The following is a 17785-nucleotide window of genomic DNA, read 5'->3' as shown; positions in this document are numbered from 1 at the left end:
GGAACACTGAGACGTGAGCACATCAAGATGTTATCCCTGAATATGTGTGCATAAATATTCCTGCACATCTGCTAAAAGTAAGTAAAACTATTCGCTTTAATTTCTTCAAGTACAGCAGAAACACTAATGGATCATTTTTGAGGGGGGGTAAACAGGAAAAATGAGTAGAAAATCATTTATTTTTATGATATTTTCTCCAAGAAGGTGATTTGTTAGGACAGAATGAAACGAAAATTATTCTCATGACATTAGTTACGTGGTAAAAAAGGGAAAAATACCCAATTCCAATTATTATCCTAGAATCCCGAATAAGACATTTCCAATGAGAAGGATTCACAGTTTCAAGTTTTCGGATATTCAGATTTGTTCTGGTACAGACATTTAAACAATACAAATTCTTTTGCAACAATGACTTTATCAGAGGACGTGCACTATTGTGAACATTCACATACACTTAATTACTCCTTCAACCGAATAACATATACATTATGCTGTTGAAGTATGGAAAGTACCTAGCTACTCAAGTATATGACGCTATCTTCCCCTTATGACCAGTCTATAAATACGTTAGGATATGAGGAAATAGTTTCACTTTAACTCCATGGACCTACTGATAGGTAATGGCTTATTCTTTTAATTTTAAGTAATTATCCAAGATCAGGTATCTCGTATACATAAAGTGGTCACCTAGATGTATAATAGTTACTTTAAGCAATGCACATTGCCTGATCATTTTCGTTTTCCTTTAAATAACACTAAGGGCTTTCGTTTTTGTTATCAAGTCAAATAATATCTAGCCGCGTGTTGTTTGAACTTTTAAGGTGGGATTAGGCGGCTTTCAGAGGAGGATCAAAACGAAAATAATTCTTTTTCAAAGAAGTTTCTCGGCTGTCATTTTTTTTTATTATGCTAACTTGCGTTCGTCTCTGTTTTGCTAGTGTGAATTTTAACTTTCTGAAGTTAGATCTGAGTCTTTACTGTAGGTATGTATTGTCTAAAAGTAATAACTGTAAATAACAGGTAAGTGCATTGAAATCACTATTGATTGATGAAAAACATTTTACATTCATGTCTGAAATCCTTCTGCAAGAAAAAAAGTTCCAAAGAAAACTCCTTTTCAATGCATTTGACTCTCCGTCTTTAAACAACATTATACTAGGTTGTGTATTTTATTTGGATAAAAATGATTATTAACACACATTTTTGAAAGCTATTAATCTTTTCCTTTTGAAATCATAATGCTTATTAGTGTATCCCTTAAAGGGAAATATCTCGATTATAAATATACGTGATATTTTTTTAATTATATTTTTCAGGATCTGAAAGTCCCCATTGTTCTCTGATGAATGACATTTCTAAATTCAATTCCTTCACTCAAAAACACTTTCTTTTTTCCTTTATATTTTTAATTTTTTTTTCCTTTATATTTTTTATTTTTCTGTTACTCCCCGATCATGACAAGAAGCACAATGATGGTGTGACCGGTCGGTAGGGGATGCTCCCTCCTTCATGACACCTGATCCCACCTCTGATTTTTTGCAATTCCGTGTTTGCTCTGATTATTTTGTATTGTTTTGTGGATTTTTGATCTTGAATACTGTTCTTAATTTACATATGTTTCATCAAGGACCCCTGAAAACATTAGAGATGGGGTCAAGTGCCTTGGAAGAGTAAAAAAAAACCCTGTCGACGTGCAGGATTATGATCGGATAAATGGACTAATCTGTAGACAATTTAGGAGGAAACTATATCTCTTCAATATGTACTTATACGCCTGTCAGCATTCTGTGTAATGGAGAGTGACTGCCAACAATGCTACTTTAGAAGCCATAGAATTTCAGATATATTGACTTCAAATAACATTCTTGATATGCTTTTAAAAGTAATTTATTTTTTATGGAATGATTATGATGTAGCATTTTCTCTGTTGTGTTTAGGTATTTCTCTTCTAAAAAGACATAGATGATGGATTCTGATGAATATAAGTTTCGGCCTGATAGGAAGTTTCAGGGATTAGCAGTGGTGATTGTAAACTTTACAGAAGAGAGAAGCGGCTCTAAGGAGGACATCACCTACATGAAAAGAACGTTTGAAATACTGGGATTTAAAGTGAAATTCTACGAAAATCTAAGTAAACGAAAGTTTATCGAGGTTATAAACTATTGTAAGTGATCATCAATTTTTGGTAAAATTGAACACACGGAACTTTAAAGGCTACAAATATGTTAAAAGTAAATGCTGATTAACCATAATCAAGATCCTATCAGATACCTAGTTTGATCCTATATTTTTGTATTTTTTGTGTGGTGAAGTAAATAACTTAAATTAAGATATTTTCTCTGTAGATTCCAAAGATGGTACACTGAGAGACTATGATAGTTTTGTGTTTGTCATAAGTACACATGGAGCGGGGCTAGAGAAGGTGGAAAAGGCTGAGACAGACTACGTCGTCCATCATCACGCCCTGCTAACGAATGATGACCAGTACTATTACACCGCCACAATGCTGGACAAGTTTAGAAAGTGTAAAGCACTTAAAGGAAAACCTAAACTTTTCTTTATTCAAGTAAAGTGTTTTTTATGAAATAAATATATACAGGCGTTCTCATTGTTAAAAACTGTCAAAATACAGGGAACAATAATATTTTCTGTAGAAATTGTATGGTTAACCGAAGTCAATCTAATGAATAAAGATAATAAATTTTGTATACGGTTTTTTGACTTGATATTGGTTGTCCTTAATGCATCGATCTACGATGGCTGATATGGGCCATCAAGTTACAAATAAGAGAAACTTTTTTTATATAGGAATAATTGATCGACTTTAATATCATTACCAGTGCCACTTTGTACATATACAGCTTCGTCAATGGCAAAGTGCTTTTATCTCAAGACAAAAAACGTTTGAGATATTTTGATAAACGTTATATAGTCTTTTACTTAATTTTCAGGCTTGTAGAATTCCTGAAAGTAAGTCGTCTAAACAGCAACGAGTCCAGGGGATTGGATTTGATGCAGGTACAGGTCTCCAAAGACTTGATCTAGAGGACCAAAACAAAAATAAAAGTAAACGTGACGAGACTGACGATAAAGAGGAGTCGGTTATTCTGAGAGAGGAAGGCAATGGTATGAAGGAATATTCCGTTGAACCTTATTTCTTGAACTTAATTTTGATGCAGAATGTAAAATAAAAGAATGGGTAACAGTGTACATATTTTATTAGTCTTATTAAAATACTAAATAGATATTTTATTCAATACAGTGAAGTTAACTGTTTTAAAGGCATATATAATTGCTAAGGTTCAAATTAAATTACTCATAATTTTTGTGGAATTTTGTATATTCCCAAAACTTTTTCAAGTAACAAACATGATATGTAGGTTGTGTATGTGTGTGAATTGGAATTCTGTGGGGGTTAAATTAAGAAGGCATATTTTCTGTGTAGGTTTAGATTCTGATCCATATAGTCTATCAGAGGTGGATAATGGCGCTACTGAAACTGCAGTGGTAAGATTTATCTCCTAGTCATTAAAACTAGAACCCCTACCAAAGCCGTGCGACTTCAGAATATTTTAATGTAAACAGCATATAATTAATAAACATATTTTCTATTAAAGAAATATTCCTTTAATATCAGGCATCTTTCCCTGATAATAGCGAGAATGAGGATAACTGGAGTATTTCTGAAGGAGCCTTGTTGGATCCCTCAACAGACATTGGAGAATTAGGTGACGAGGTAGACCCTCCTCGTGCTATTCGATATCGACCTGTAGAGTCTCCTCTCCATATCACGGCTGTTCCATGTTACAATGATATGCTGATCGTATTTGCTTCTCCTCAAGGTGAGAATTCATATTAATTTACAAGGACCACCTTAATTAGTCAGTTAATTGCTGTCACTTTTTAAACAACGTATACAATTTTTGAATTTTAACAGCAATGCGTTAATTACAGTGGATCGAGCCTCATTTATCTGGACGCTTTGGTTCCTAGACAATTTTTCCGGATATGTGAAGCGTCCGGATACCTAAATTACCAGTTAAACAAGACAAAATAACGTTGAAAAATTCCGTTCCCATGAAAAATCATCCGGATATCTGGCGTCCAGATATCTGAAGGTCCACTGCAGTCAGTAACATATATGGTTAGCATCAGTTGATCAAAATTACCTGATCTCTGTCTTCTTCAGCGTAACCCAAAATTTCAGACAACTGACAAGAATGTTTTTCTTCGTTTTCTTTTGTGATTAATCTCCCGTGTCTCACGAATAATTATTTGGTTGAGCAACTTGTGTCGGTCGTAGAGTGGTGAATATACTCGGTATCTTCTTTAGAACCTTTGAGACTATTGGTACATGGTATCTATAAGTCTGAATTATTTTTTTCTTGGTGTCTGTCTCTTGGGGGTTTCAGGGATGGAACATGAACCATGCAAAAACCATTTTGAAAACATTTCTTTTTCTCCTGGAAATAAGCCAGTCAACTAATTGGCATGACTATAATGAGCAATAAACCCTTTATAAAAATACGAAAGTAAAGGCATTTTGTGGTAGAGTTTGTCCTTAAATTAGGAATAAGTTCATCAAATGCTTGGAATTCGCTTTATCTCTAAAAAGCCTTTAAAGTTTCTCATGCACATCTAGCAGACAATTTTTTTATAAGAAGCACTTAGATTTTAACAAATATCCTAGGGTCAACATTAGCTAACAAAGTTCTTGTTAATAGTTGATTAAATAAAAAAAAATATTCGAAAATGTTCTTCATTTATACTTTACTTATAAAAATTATTCCCCGAGTCTATCTTTCAAAACCGATGCTGGACTATGTTTTTCATACCAATACTGGAATTCCTTTTCACTTTTAAAATCTTATTAAGCAGTAGACATTTGGTATACAATTGTTTTACACGAAGGACCTCTAGTATAATTGTTAAATTCAACCCCCTAACTCCACTCCTCGGACCACAAATCGGAGATCCCGTTGGTCATTTATTGAAATTAATACTAATATATCATGTGCAGGTAGCAGCAAAATTTTCGCAGAATTATTATGACAAACTAGCCGAGCGATCATGATCAGGTCCAGCTCAGTTGAATACACAATGACATTTATATATTATACATAAACCTTGTTTCTTTTACTTTTGAACTTTAAAGCGCCAGGGAGGATGACTGTAGGGTCTTTGTCAAAGTTTTTAAATTCTTGAAAATGAATTAAAACAAGTCACAGAAGACCAAAGTGGTCATAGAAAGAGACACAGCAAGGTGAACAACAGTCTATGGATCTTATTTCAAAACAAAATCTGATATGTCTCCCCTTTCCATTTCAGGACACTATGCTCTTAGGAATCAAGAAATGGGCAGCTACATGTTGAAATATTTACACGATTCCGTAATTAAGCAATACGGCGAAGGCCAACTTTTAAACAATAGAAACAACTTCCTGTATATTGTAAACGACGTCGCAGCGAAGATGTCATCCACTGATTTCTATGACGGGACATACAAAAATGTCACATGTGTTGTTCATAAACTCTCAAAAGATATAATCTTTTCAAAAGGAGAAAATATGTGACATTGTAAGCTATAATAGTTACTTTGAAGATAAAGATTCTGAGGTATATATAGATAATTGCAAGAAAGTTTAATAATATATTGAATGCTACAATACTACTTATTATACCTCTACTGATTTTTCATTATATAAAAGTGTATCGATACATTTTGCTGATTTCCTGAAAATCATCGTGAATAACCGATTCCCTGCAAAACAGACTGATTCCCTGCAAAAAAAAAGTTCGTTTTTTTATGAACTGATACACACCTATTCGGAACACTTAGCATTTTCTTTAAACTTACGACAAACTTAGAAATGTTCCGAATAAACTTATGAATATTCATTAATGAATCGAAATGCATCGCGAGTCAACTCGTCCCATATCAATAAAAAAAAAAAACAGTTTACTGGTAGCAAACGACAACAGATATGGCGAGTATTGAATATAACTTTTTAAAATGTCTTGTTTGTATCGGTATAATAAAACAGTTAAAGTATATCATTGAGGGAGTCAGCAAGATTCCAGTTCCCCTCGAGCAAGCCTATTTTCCTCCGCGCAAGCGCCTCGGGAAATAGACTTGTTCTTGGGGAACTGGAATCTTGCTGTCTCCCTCAATGATATACTTTAACTGTATATTCATATACAATAGATATATTTCCAGATCTTACCTCAAAATCTTAACATTTTAAGTAAGCAATCAATATTGACGACAAAAAATTGTTTGACATCAAGATGTATTTTGTTGCAACTGTAAGAAAACAAATGTTTTATTGATTTTTGATCTAGTGTCTTCAGTGATTGTAAATCTAGTCCTCAAAATCATCTTTAGGCATATACAATGTTATGATTAATTAATTCTGTTAAACGTGAAAACGCTTATTTCATACTATTTCGACTATACAATTGCTGAGTTAAATGTTTGACTTACCAATATTCATTGTCTGGGAATTCTCAGTCTCTGATCTCTGGGATCAGGTGTCATGCAGGAGTGAGAATCCCCAGCTGACCAGACACATCTGCCATGTGCTCCATGTCATGATCGGCACAACGGTGAAAACAGAAAATGTTTAAACATTATGAAAAATGGCAGTCAGCATTTGACACAATGATAGATGCCTTTAAGGTCATTGTATCGATCAAACACTTCGCAATTTATTTTAATTAGAAGGTCATTGTATCGGTCAAACATTTGCATAATGATTATATATCAATCAAGACTGTCGATTTCCTTTTTTCTGCAACTTGTTTTACAATAGCTTGCATTATTAGGAAATCAGCCTGTACAAGATTTTTTTAAAATAAATTTTGCTTAATATGAAAACAAAAAATAAATCTGCAAACAGTATGGCGCAACTTTCCATCCATGGGGATGAAAAGCAAAGTAGAATTTTTTTCTCCATTAACTAAAATAATTTATTAACAAACTATAAATTTATTTTTTTATAGCATTATTGTTGTATTCAATACATTTAGAATGATCAATGAAAATGTTATTGAAAGTATGTTTTCAAATTTGAAAACCCCGTGGGGATCCGGGTTAGAATAGGTCCTCAGTACCCCATTGCTTGTCGTAAAAGGCGACTAAATGGGGCGGTCCTTCGGATGAGACCGTATAAACCGATGCCCCGTGTCACAGCAGGTGTGACACGATAAAGATCCCTCCCTGCTCAAAGGCCGTAAGCGCCGAGCATAGGCCAAAATTTGCAGCCCTTCACCGGCAATGGTGACGCCTCCATATCAGTGAAATATTCTGGAGAGGGACGTTAAACAGTATACAATCAATCAATCAATCAAATTTGAAAATGTAAACCATGTTTTGTAAAAGGAAACTATACATAGTACTTCCACATATGATAATGTTAATGAATATAAGTATCTTGAAAGATTTCAAAACATCTCTGCTTAGCTTTATAATTATTTTTATTCGTTAAATGCTTTTGGAATGAAAAAGTGTACGTAAATTGTTTCTCTATACTGATGGTCTCATCATCATCGTTGATCTTTTCAGTGCTTTGTGAAACCAACTATACCATTTGTTGTTTTTGTTACTCTTCATTGGAGACTGAGCATACAGTCCTTTCAGATTAGAACGATAACAGCTCTCATACCACCATCCTCCTATATAATGTACCGTGCAGTTAGAGCTGCTAAGACCATTGTCTTGGTCTTTGGTGGTAAATCTCATACCACTGTGATGGATAAGACTGTCATCTGAAAGTATATGCCATTAAAAAATCATTTAAAAGCAGTTATATCTGACTGGAAAATCCAAACCAGAGTACCATCTTGGAAAAAGGGTGTTTACTTTAGATTGTGTTTGGATTGATTGATTGATTGTTTGTATGTTGTTTTACCTCCCATACGAGAATTTTCACTCATATAGAGAGGTCATAATATACCTTTGAAGGGCTAAATTTTGACCTTTACTAAGTATTGAAGGCCATTGAACAGAGAGAGAGATCTGTATCCTGTCATCGCCTGTCGTTACATGGAACCTCGGTTTTATAGGTCTCATTCGAAGGACCTGCAACTTTTACTTCAAAATGCTAAGCTTATTGCAAAAGAACGGTTGCTATCTATTTTTATCGACGTAGGTCAGTCGCTGCCGATATTCAAACTCACGACCTTCCGATCCGAGTTAGCGCACTGCCTACTGAGCTATCGTGAACGGTCTAGAGAGGAGAAGCTTTTCAATGTGCTTCAAAGTAAGGGATAAAAAAAAAATAAAAAACAATTTACCTATTCCACTGTGCCCAGACACACTGAGTTTGTATTTACTTTCTTCGCCACCAACAGCAAAACTGGAGTACTTGGCATACCCTTTCTGACCATTAAATCTCTGGAGATCCACACGAAACTCATGTTTTCCATTCTTTGTGAGTAAATGTAAAGTATCGTTTCCTGTAGAGAAAAGTTAAGAAATCTAATGTTATTATAAGTTAGTTGAAATGGAACGTAAAGATAATGAACACTGATCTTGATAAGGGATCAACTGAAACAATACAAATTGTAAGCAGAATCAAAATAGTCCTCTGGAAACGGAAGCTAATCAGGTGCCATATAAGAGTAAACATGTTGTTTCCTATTAGTTTCCTATCGTGATCGGATAAACGGGAAAACCGTTGAAAATTCACAAAAAAAAACTATACATAGGTCAGTATTCGACTCAAAGACGGATAATGTTTACAAAAAAGGCTTTTTTGTAAACAGAAGAAATTATTATTGATGAGATAAGTGACACTCTCGTCACTTGATTTGTCTATCAATTTCTTTCTAAAAATATCCAAATATGAAACAAATTCGAAAGAACTGTGCAGTGTCTATAACGTAAGATTGAAAATGGTGTTCCATTAAGTAAGATTTTGAACAGATTGAAAAAGGAAGACATAAATTTCGAAAATAACATACTAGGCATTGTCCATGAGGACTAACATAACTTTTTTAAAACCAATTCCGGAGAAGCTGTTTAAATTGTAGAAGTCAGTCGTCGATTGTAAAAGTAAGTCTCTTCATAAAACTCCTATATGAAACTAAATGTTTTTCAAGTATCGGTTCGAGTATTTGTGATAAAGAATTAATCCGTCTCCGAAGTAGAATCAATATTTTAAAAAAATGCATTTGGAGATGACCACAGACAAAGTTTGTATATTTACCGTTACAAATCTTCTAGTTCTATTTGTATTTGAAGAAGTATTTATGTGATAAAGCAGTCTATAAATGATCAAGGGAATGGTTGTATAATACACCGAAAAGTCATTTTATAAAAAAAAAAGTTTTGTATTGTCAGTTCTAAAAGTTCCTTGTAGTTCTTGATTAAGGACAGACGAGACGTTCCTTAATAATAGATAAATTTTTCTAAGAGTTTGTTATTGAAGTATTGCTACTTAAACATGTTTACTCACCAAAACGTGAGGTACCTTACCAGGCATTTCTGCAAGATACCAGGGGTAGTTTTTCTTATATAATCCTTTGGAGAAGAAAAATAATTTTCCAATTTCAAATGTTGAAGTGTTTGGATTTTTTGAAAATGTTTAGAAACTTGTTTAGAAACCAGAATGTTATTAAAATTTTGAATATTTTTCATAGATTATGAAAATATACAAAACAGATTTTGAGGAACGTCTCGTCTGACCTTAAATATAGGGAGATAACGAAACCTACTCAAGCTCAAAAGTCCTATAGAAAAGTTAAAAGTCATCAAAAGATAATTGCACTAAAACATACATCAGATTGTAATTAATATTATCAATGAAATTAATGAAATTTCGTTGTAACTTATATAGATTCTTTTTTCCCATAGATACACTGAGGTTGCATTAATGCATACACTGTCAAGTACATGATTGAGACTGTTTTGGAAATTTAAAAACTGATCACTATAACACCGAGTTCTTTACGGATATTTTTTGTTTTACCAGTTTTCAGGGGATGAGGATGCATACTTATTCGAGACATCTGGTCCCAACTCTGATGTTTTCAACAGGTATATCTATTTGGCTTTTAAACTTCATTCATGTATTCCCTGTGCCAAGAACTTGCAATGCGTATAAATAAAATATATGAGGTCATTGATGAAATTGATTGACCAAAAAGAAAATAATGAAAATCATATATATAACGAACAGTATTCAATCTCAAAAGTCCATTTAACAATACAACATTGGAAAAGAGGAATCACAGAACTCCAAATCATCAGAGGTGTAATCAGGTCCAAGGAAGGAGTGGTAATCCCTTGCTGACCGGTAACACCCGTTTTGTGCTCCTTATCATGATCGGGAAATAACTGAAAAATCTGGCGACAACTCAGTGTGTAAATAAAGACCTTATTAGAGTAAAGAAAAGTCACCAGTCTGCATTTAACTTAATTGGTAAATTCTCACTCCTCCGTGGCACTTGATCCCACCTCTGATGTCTTGAGGTCCTTGTTTGCACTGCTCCTATTTTCTATTGTTTATGGACTTCTAAGCTTGAATATTGTTTGTTGTCTCAAAATACACTAGATAAAATTGCTAACGCACCACCAAATGAATTATATACTTTACTTATCGAAACTGGTTTATAATTTATTTGATATATACGAGGGTTGATCCAAACGTTCGTGGAATTTTTTTCATATCTTATTTATTTTTAAGTGGAATTGGTTGAAAATTACAAATAAAAATAGAGACACTTGATGAATACTTTAAATTAAAAAATAGTTTAAATATCTTTGATAGTAACTTTATGGCAGTTGCCATAAAAACGGTTGTTTGGAAATGCGGGAGACATTAACGCTTTTATTTTCATATTAATTCTTAATAAGTGAAATAAGAATTAAACCGCCCTATGTGGTATAAAAAACGAAAATTACGTCATAAATTACGATTACTTGATCTTTTATAAACTTTGTGTGAAATTTTTACTGATTTTACTGGATATTTAGTTTATGAGTTGATGATTTATTGTTCGTCTTTAAGTTGTTTGATCCAAAAGTTCGTGGAATTTCTTTCTAAAATTTTATCGAGATTTGATGAAAGGATACAACAGGCATATTCATAATATAGAGTCATAATGCAACATGAATGGAAAATTTCACCACTTTCCAATTACCAATGAAGTCACATGAGCTTTCTGAAAATGGATAGTTGTGAACCCGCGAGAGACTTCGACGTAACGTCAAGTTAGATACGTCATGTCACGTTATAGAAGCAACTCACCCTCATGTCCAATTTGAATTATAATTCTACTAAATGCTGTTCTTTTCTCCATTTTTTTTTTCTCAAGAAAAGCCTGGGTATCCTCTCGCACCAACTTATTTTCATTTTTCACTCATATTTCAGAGCTCGAGTACTCCCCATCTTTCCATATGATGTTCCAATCACAGTAGCAATGTCAAGAACAGAACGGCAGCCGACAAGGTCCATTAAAGCTTTTAATTTGTCTAAGGGTATATGCACTTAAAACAGAGCCTCCAAAAAAGACCACACCTTTAATCAACGTCCATGGAAGTTCTTTTTTCTTAAGTTTCTTTTGTTACTGGAAAACCTGTAACTAAATGGATTTTCCCCCAAACCTTTGCCAATGATATACGCGTTTAAGATAGGGTGATCCCGGAATTTTCACAAAACGTATGACTTGACCGAAATTTGACGTCGTCAAACAACTTAAAGATGAACAATAAATCATCAACTCATACACTAAATATCCAGAAAAATCAGTAAAAATTTCACACAAAGTTTATAAAAGATCAAGTAATCGTAATTTATGACGTAATTTTCGTTTTTTATACAACATAGGGCGGTTTAATTCTTATTTCACTTATTAAGAATTAATATGAAAATAAAAGCGTTAATGTCTCCCCCGCATTTCCAAACAAGCGTTTTTATGGCAACTGCCATAAAGTTACTATCAAAGATATTAAAAACTTTTTATTTAATTTCAAGTATTCATCAAGTGTCTATATTTTTATTTGTAATTTTCAACCAGTTCCACTTAAAAATAAATAAAATATGAAAAAATTCCACGAACTTTTGGATCAACCCTCGTATGTGTTTACGGCGGGTCTCTTTTCTGTGGCGATAGAAGTTATTTTGAAATGGGTCTCTGCAAGGAGGATGCTTAGCTTTTAATTTGAAAATGTAAAACAATATGCAGTGCATGAAAACAAATTGTAATTACATGTATTACATTCGAAAACTTGGTATACATACATGTATGTCAATTTTGTTTAGCAGTTAGATAGAAAAATAGTCAGTTATAGGATTTCCTTCAGACGCATCACATAAATAGAGATTGTTTGGGAAGGCACACATATTGTATGTAGTAATATGTTTGGACATAAAACACATCATGTAACAAAGTTGTGTTGACAAAGTTGTAAGCTCTCACCAACATACGAATTTTGATAAAATATATTTGAGTTTCTGTCAAAATTAGAAGAGAGCACAATGTTTGCAAAGAAAGGTCCATTGCCTATCTTCGATAAAAAGTGGAATGCTACCACTCCCCCCCCCCCCCCGAAAAAACCTATGTTTATATTTTTAAAAAAGTGCCAATTAAAGCTTCAGAAATTTTGCATCACTAAGTATGTGATGGAAAATATACTGGCCTTATATTGTTAAGACCACCTTTTTAAAAAATTGGCTTTTGGTTGCCTCCCTTGCGACCTACTGCCTAGAAATGGCCTAACTCAATGTTACTTTACAACTTATTAGTTATTACAGGATATTTTTTTTCCTTTTTGTTCTATCGACAAATTATTTAAATCTTTAGGAAAAACATTTTCTCACCTATAAATACGGGCCCAATAATTTTCCCTGAGTTGGGAGGACCACTGACCAAGCGTCGTTTTAAAGATGGTCTAAATTATTTAATTACGCTGATTTTTTTTCTTTACTCCGTAAAATTGTAATTTTGACAACATGGGCAAATAGTTTTAAAAAAGTGGTTTTTTTCAGTGTACGTTATATGTGTCAGACTTACAAACTCTTAATTTTTAACCTCGATGGTACTAATTTTTCCTTGCCTGCAATCAAAGTTTAAGATTTTTTTTATAATATCAACGATTCTTATTTTAAAAGTGTTCATATTATTTGAAACATTTGCAACTGTAATTGTGTACTACTTTTTAAGATTATTATGTACCTCCATGTTAAGAAGAGGTCTGGCAAAAAGCATTTTGTGCTAAACATAGACCACGTGCTGCTATCCATGAACTAGATGAATGGTTCTTTACACTCATTTTGAAGACAACAGTACCTTGTTTTGAACTTGAAATTACCATTTAAAAGTGCAAAATTAGACATTTTCTCAACAAATGGTTGTAGAGAGAACATTAGAGCACAAGTTGCATTTTTTTTGTTTGTTGATTTTTTTAAGGCTCTGCCGAATTCTGTAGCTGCACAGTTCTATGGAACATTCCAAAAGCATTTTTCTGCAAAGGTATAGATTATATACACAACATGCATTTAATTATGCATTAATTTATTATTTATATATCTTTATCATAAAGTCGTAAAATTTGATCAAAATATTATGTATTTAAGCCATTTGAAGAAGTGTTTACATTTTGTTCCATTTGTGACCAACATTTTTTGAAAGGATAAATTTCTAATTTTTTCTATGGTTTTTTGTTCTTTATGTTTGCACTAATCACATAATCAAAAAATAAATACGACATACGCAGCATTTGATCCTAAAAGATCGTAATAAAACAGACAGTATGGAGTCTGCAGGGGTTCCTTTGGAAAGATTGGCAAAAAATTAAAACAATGAAAAGAAATATCTAAAAATATATGCTAACTGTATACCAAAATATAAATCGTGGAAATCTCAGTCAGAATATTTTTTCTTTTAGCTCACCTGAGCCGAATGCTCAAGTGAGATTTTCTGATCAAAATTTGTCCGTTGTCTGTCGTTGTCGTTGTTTTGTTGTCGTTGTCATAATTTTTTTTTTACATTTTCATCTTCTTCTCAAGAACCACTGGGCCAATTTCAACCAAACTTGCTACAAAGTATCCTTTGGTCAAAGGGATTCAAGTTTGTTCAAATGAAGAGCCATGCCCTCTTTCAAGGGTAGATAATTATGAATAAGTGAAAATTTAATGGACTTTTTAAAAAATCTTCTTCTCAAGAACCACTGGGCTAGAAAAGATGAAACTCATGTGGAATCATCTTCTGGTAGTGTAGATTCAAATTTGTTCAAATCATGACTCCCGGTGGTAGGGTGGGGCCACAATGGCCGATCAAAGTTTTACATGGAGTATATAGGAAAAGAAAAAATCTTCTCCTCAAGAACCACAGGGCCATGAAAGATGAAACTCATATGGAATAATCTTCAGGTAGTGCAGATTCAAGTTTGTTCAAATCATGACCCCCGGGGGTAGGGTGGGGCCACAATGGCCGATCAAAGTTTCACATAGGAGTTTATAGGAAAAATCTTTAAAATGTTTTTTTCTCAAGAACCACTGGGCCAGGAAAAAATGAAACTCATGTGTAATCATCTTCAGGTAGTGTAGATTCAAGTTTGTTCAAATAATGACCCCTGGGGGTAGGGCGGGGCCACAATGGCCGATGAAAGTTTTACATAGGAATATGTAGGGAAATCTTTTTAAATCTTCTTCTCAAGTTCTTCAAAGCCATGATTAGTGATATTTATATGGAATCAACATCCTTAGTGTTGATTTTAGTTTGCTCAAATCATAAGCTAATGATCCCCCCCCCCCCGGGAAAGGTGGGGCCACAAAGGTCGATCAAAGTTTTACTTAGAAAAATAAGGGAAAATAAAATAAAGGAAAAATTCCAAGAAAAGGAAAGCTGTGATAAGTCATATTGACATGTAAGCATCCTCATGTATTGAAGATTTAAATTTGATCAAGGCATGGTCTTTAGGGTACGGAGGATAGGACACCCCCCCCCCCCACCCTCAGTAAAGTTTTCAGTTCTGACCTGATCTGTGCTTTTTCCTAGACGATGTGCTCAGGTAAGCGATGTGGCTCCTTGGCCTCTTGTTTATAGTTTGAATGTATTTTTGTACAAATTTCAGCCAGTCAAGGAATAATATAATATTTATGACAATTCTACCGTGAACAACACGACTTGAAAGCTTAGAAAACGTTTTAAGTTTGATTAAAAATCTGTCACCAGGAGGTAGCAATCCCAAAAGTTTAAATTAAGTTAAAAAATTAATATAAACGGAAAAGTTTGAGTTTGTAGAGCCTGACATAAAAATTTTATCGAATGGATAAAAGCATTCATTATTTTTGAGTGTTTATAACAAACCCGTCCATACAGTTTTTGGCATGCGAGGTAAGATATTTTGATTAAACACTTTCATGTTTAATTATTGACTTTTCTCAACGTTTTATACGCACTTCTTTCTGCCCATTTAAAGTCTGCATATCTTTGTATTCGGCGATCATGAAATCCGTTATATTTTAAAACTACATGCATGTAGTCCATACGATTAACGTTGTTTGAGGTGGATCTATAGACATAGTTTAAAAGTACGAGGGGCGTTCAATATGTTTTGTCCCTTATGGATTTCAATATAAATTAGATCAGTCGTTTCGGGATCTGGTCATCCAGGAATGAATATATCTTTTATTGAAATTGTGTCAAAATTTGGAACAAGTCCGTGCACTCTGAAACACACACTTACATTTGCAACTGACCTACCCGAATACACTGGACATCAATTATAGGTAAAACACGAAGTTTGGTGTCACTTGAAATAAGAAGGTATATTCTTGTTTGTTGTGACATTGGTATAGAACGGTATGAAATATATGAAGAAATTGTTCGGATATATGTTGGGTCTATTATTTCAAAAAAGACAGTTTACAGATGGGTAAGCAAGTTTAAGAGTTGTAGAACACGTGTTTCCGACGACAAGCATTCAGGAAGACCACCAAGAGCAGTCACCAAAAGTAATGTTTCTAAAATCCGTGATATTCTTAAGACAGATGCACGACTTACCATCAAAGAAATAGCAAGACGTGTAGGAATTTCAACGGGCAGTGTTTTTACTATTTTAAATGGCTTGGTAGTCCAATATGCAGTACTACAGTGCAGAAGTGTGACTGGAAATATGTATTCTTCAAGTATAATTCCGGGACTTTATAATTTTTTACAAAAAGACGACCTAATACATGTTTGAGAGGAATAAAAATTCTGCATGACAATGCTCCTGCCCATAAAGCAAAAGTTACTAGAGACTATTTACAGCGTCACAAAGTTGTCAAACTTCCGCATCCTGCATATTCACCTGATCTTTCGCCTTGTGACTTTTTCTTGTTTCCAAAACCTAAAAAAGCTCTCTCTGGAAGACGTTTTCAATAGCGGTCAGCGCTGGGATCAGCTATTTTTCCGTATTTAAGGGGTATACCTCAAAATACTTTCAAAAACGTGTTTTTTGACTGGATTAAACAACTTCATCTCTTTATTAAATACGAGGGAGATTAGTTAGAGGGAATGCAATAAAAGATTTAAATTTCTATTTTGTTTTTGTTGCTGTAATATGGTTTGGACAAAAAATATTGAACACCCCTCAAAAATCGGATGGCTTAGCAAAATTATACTTATATACAAATAGTATATTCTGGTAAATGTTATAATTGAATTTGATTGATTAATTGTATATTGTTTAATGTCCCTCTCGAGAATTTTTCACTCATATGGAGACGTCACCGTAAGCCGGTGAAGGGCTTCAAATTTAGACCTATGCTCGGCACTCAGGGCTATTGAGCAGCGAGGGTTCTTTATTGTACCAGCGCCTACCGTGACACGGGACCTACGTTTTTAAGGTCACATCCGGAAGACCCGTGACTTTCACTTCTGATACCGAGCGCTTGGCGAAGGAACAGTCACTACCTATTTTTACGTCTTAGGTTTGACGCGGCGCCGCGAACGAGAATCGAACCCGGGCCTCCCGATCACGAAGCGAACGCTCTACCATTAGGCTACTGTGAACGGCAAATAATTGAATTTGATAAGAACTTGCCGGTGCGATTTATTCTTCCGAAAACGATTACATTGTATGATGCCTCATTTTTTACCGAGTTAATAATATCAAGATTGTTCACGGTAACTATGTGGGGAATACCTTATTATTCAAATGCTTTCGTCTTACTTCTAAAGATTTTTTGTTAAAAAAAAAGCTTTTGTGGGGAAAAAAACAAAAGCACGTGTTTTCTTTTTGTTCTTTTAAATTAGGTTTTGGAATATGTAAAAATGCTGTTTTCTGATTGGACGGAAAAATAATAGCGTTTTCACGATGTTTATCTATAGCAACTTTAGTTTATCCTTCTTGATTTCCATATTTGGAAATCGTCCAGACCTGTTTAATATGGTTGAAACGTCATTCGTGATTACTTTAAAAGAGACTGTTGATATACTTGTTTCATTCAATTTGTTTGACAATAGCGTGCCTCGTTTAAGAAATTTAGGATGCTCCTGCGTATTGAAACCAGAAGTCTCTGTCTAGACTGTAGCTCTACTGGTTTGTACTTATCAAAAACCATTGCACTATTTTATGTATCTTTGTGTAGTCTACTTGTGTGCCAACTTAGACCAAAACTGTAGAAGGAGTTGCGTTTTAAAGGAATTTCACAGAGAATTCTATTTTTAGTAACCATGGCAACACCGTTCATCGAAATCAAAAACCGATGCACTATTCTATGTATCTTAGTGTAGTCTACTTGTGTGCCAAGTTATATTGAAATCAGACCAAAACTGTAGAAGGAGTAGCGTT

At 33.9% G+C, this 17785-nt stretch overlaps 2 protein-coding genes across 4 annotated transcripts; one reads left to right on the top strand and one right to left on the bottom strand.

Annotated features, from left to right (window-relative positions):
- Positions 1 to 646: 646 nt before the first annotated feature.
- On the top strand, positions 647 to 6987 carry LOC134229067 (uncharacterized). 3 transcript variants are annotated; one of them, XM_062710772.1, is made up of 7 exons: positions 647 to 1020; positions 1957 to 2164; positions 2346 to 2566; positions 2952 to 3126; positions 3446 to 3507; positions 3638 to 3842; positions 5329 to 6987. In XM_062710772.1, the coding sequence occupies exons 2-7, from the start codon at positions 1963 to 1965 to the stop codon at positions 5571 to 5573; spliced, it is 1110 nt and encodes a 369-aa protein (XP_062566756.1). In that variant the 5' UTR covers positions 647 to 1020; positions 1957 to 1962; the 3' UTR covers positions 5574 to 6987. The 3 variants fall into 3 exon arrangements, with proteins under 3 accessions (XP_062566756.1, XP_062566755.1, XP_062566757.1); XM_062710771.1 differs by lacking the exon at positions 647 to 1020 and having other exon boundaries at positions 1423 to 2164; XM_062710773.1 differs by lacking the exon at positions 647 to 1020 and having other exon boundaries at positions 1424 to 2164; positions 3452 to 3507.
- A 538-nt stretch (positions 6988 to 7525) lies between these two features.
- LOC134229055 (ficolin-2-like) lies at positions 7526 to 9485 on the bottom strand. The gene is made up of 3 exons (XM_062710756.1): positions 9479 to 9485; positions 8296 to 8457; positions 7526 to 7767 (listed from the first exon to the last, which is right to left on the bottom strand). Exons 1-3 carry the CDS (start codon positions 9483 to 9485, stop codon positions 7526 to 7528), a joined length of 411 nt encoding a protein of 136 aa, XP_062566740.1.
- Between the last annotated feature and the right edge of the window lie 8300 nt (positions 9486 to 17785).

The sequence above is a fragment of the Saccostrea cucullata genome, unplaced genomic scaffold, assembly GCF_032062105.1.
Source record: "Saccostrea cucullata isolate Sc308-1 unplaced genomic scaffold, CSIRO_AGI_Scuc_v1 ctg1369, whole genome shotgun sequence".
Lineage (NCBI taxonomy): Eukaryota > Metazoa > Mollusca > Bivalvia > Ostreida > Ostreidae > Saccostrea > Saccostrea cuccullata.
The sequence above is the reverse complement of the archived record's forward strand: the minus strand, read 5'-3'. Positions and strand labels throughout refer to the sequence as shown.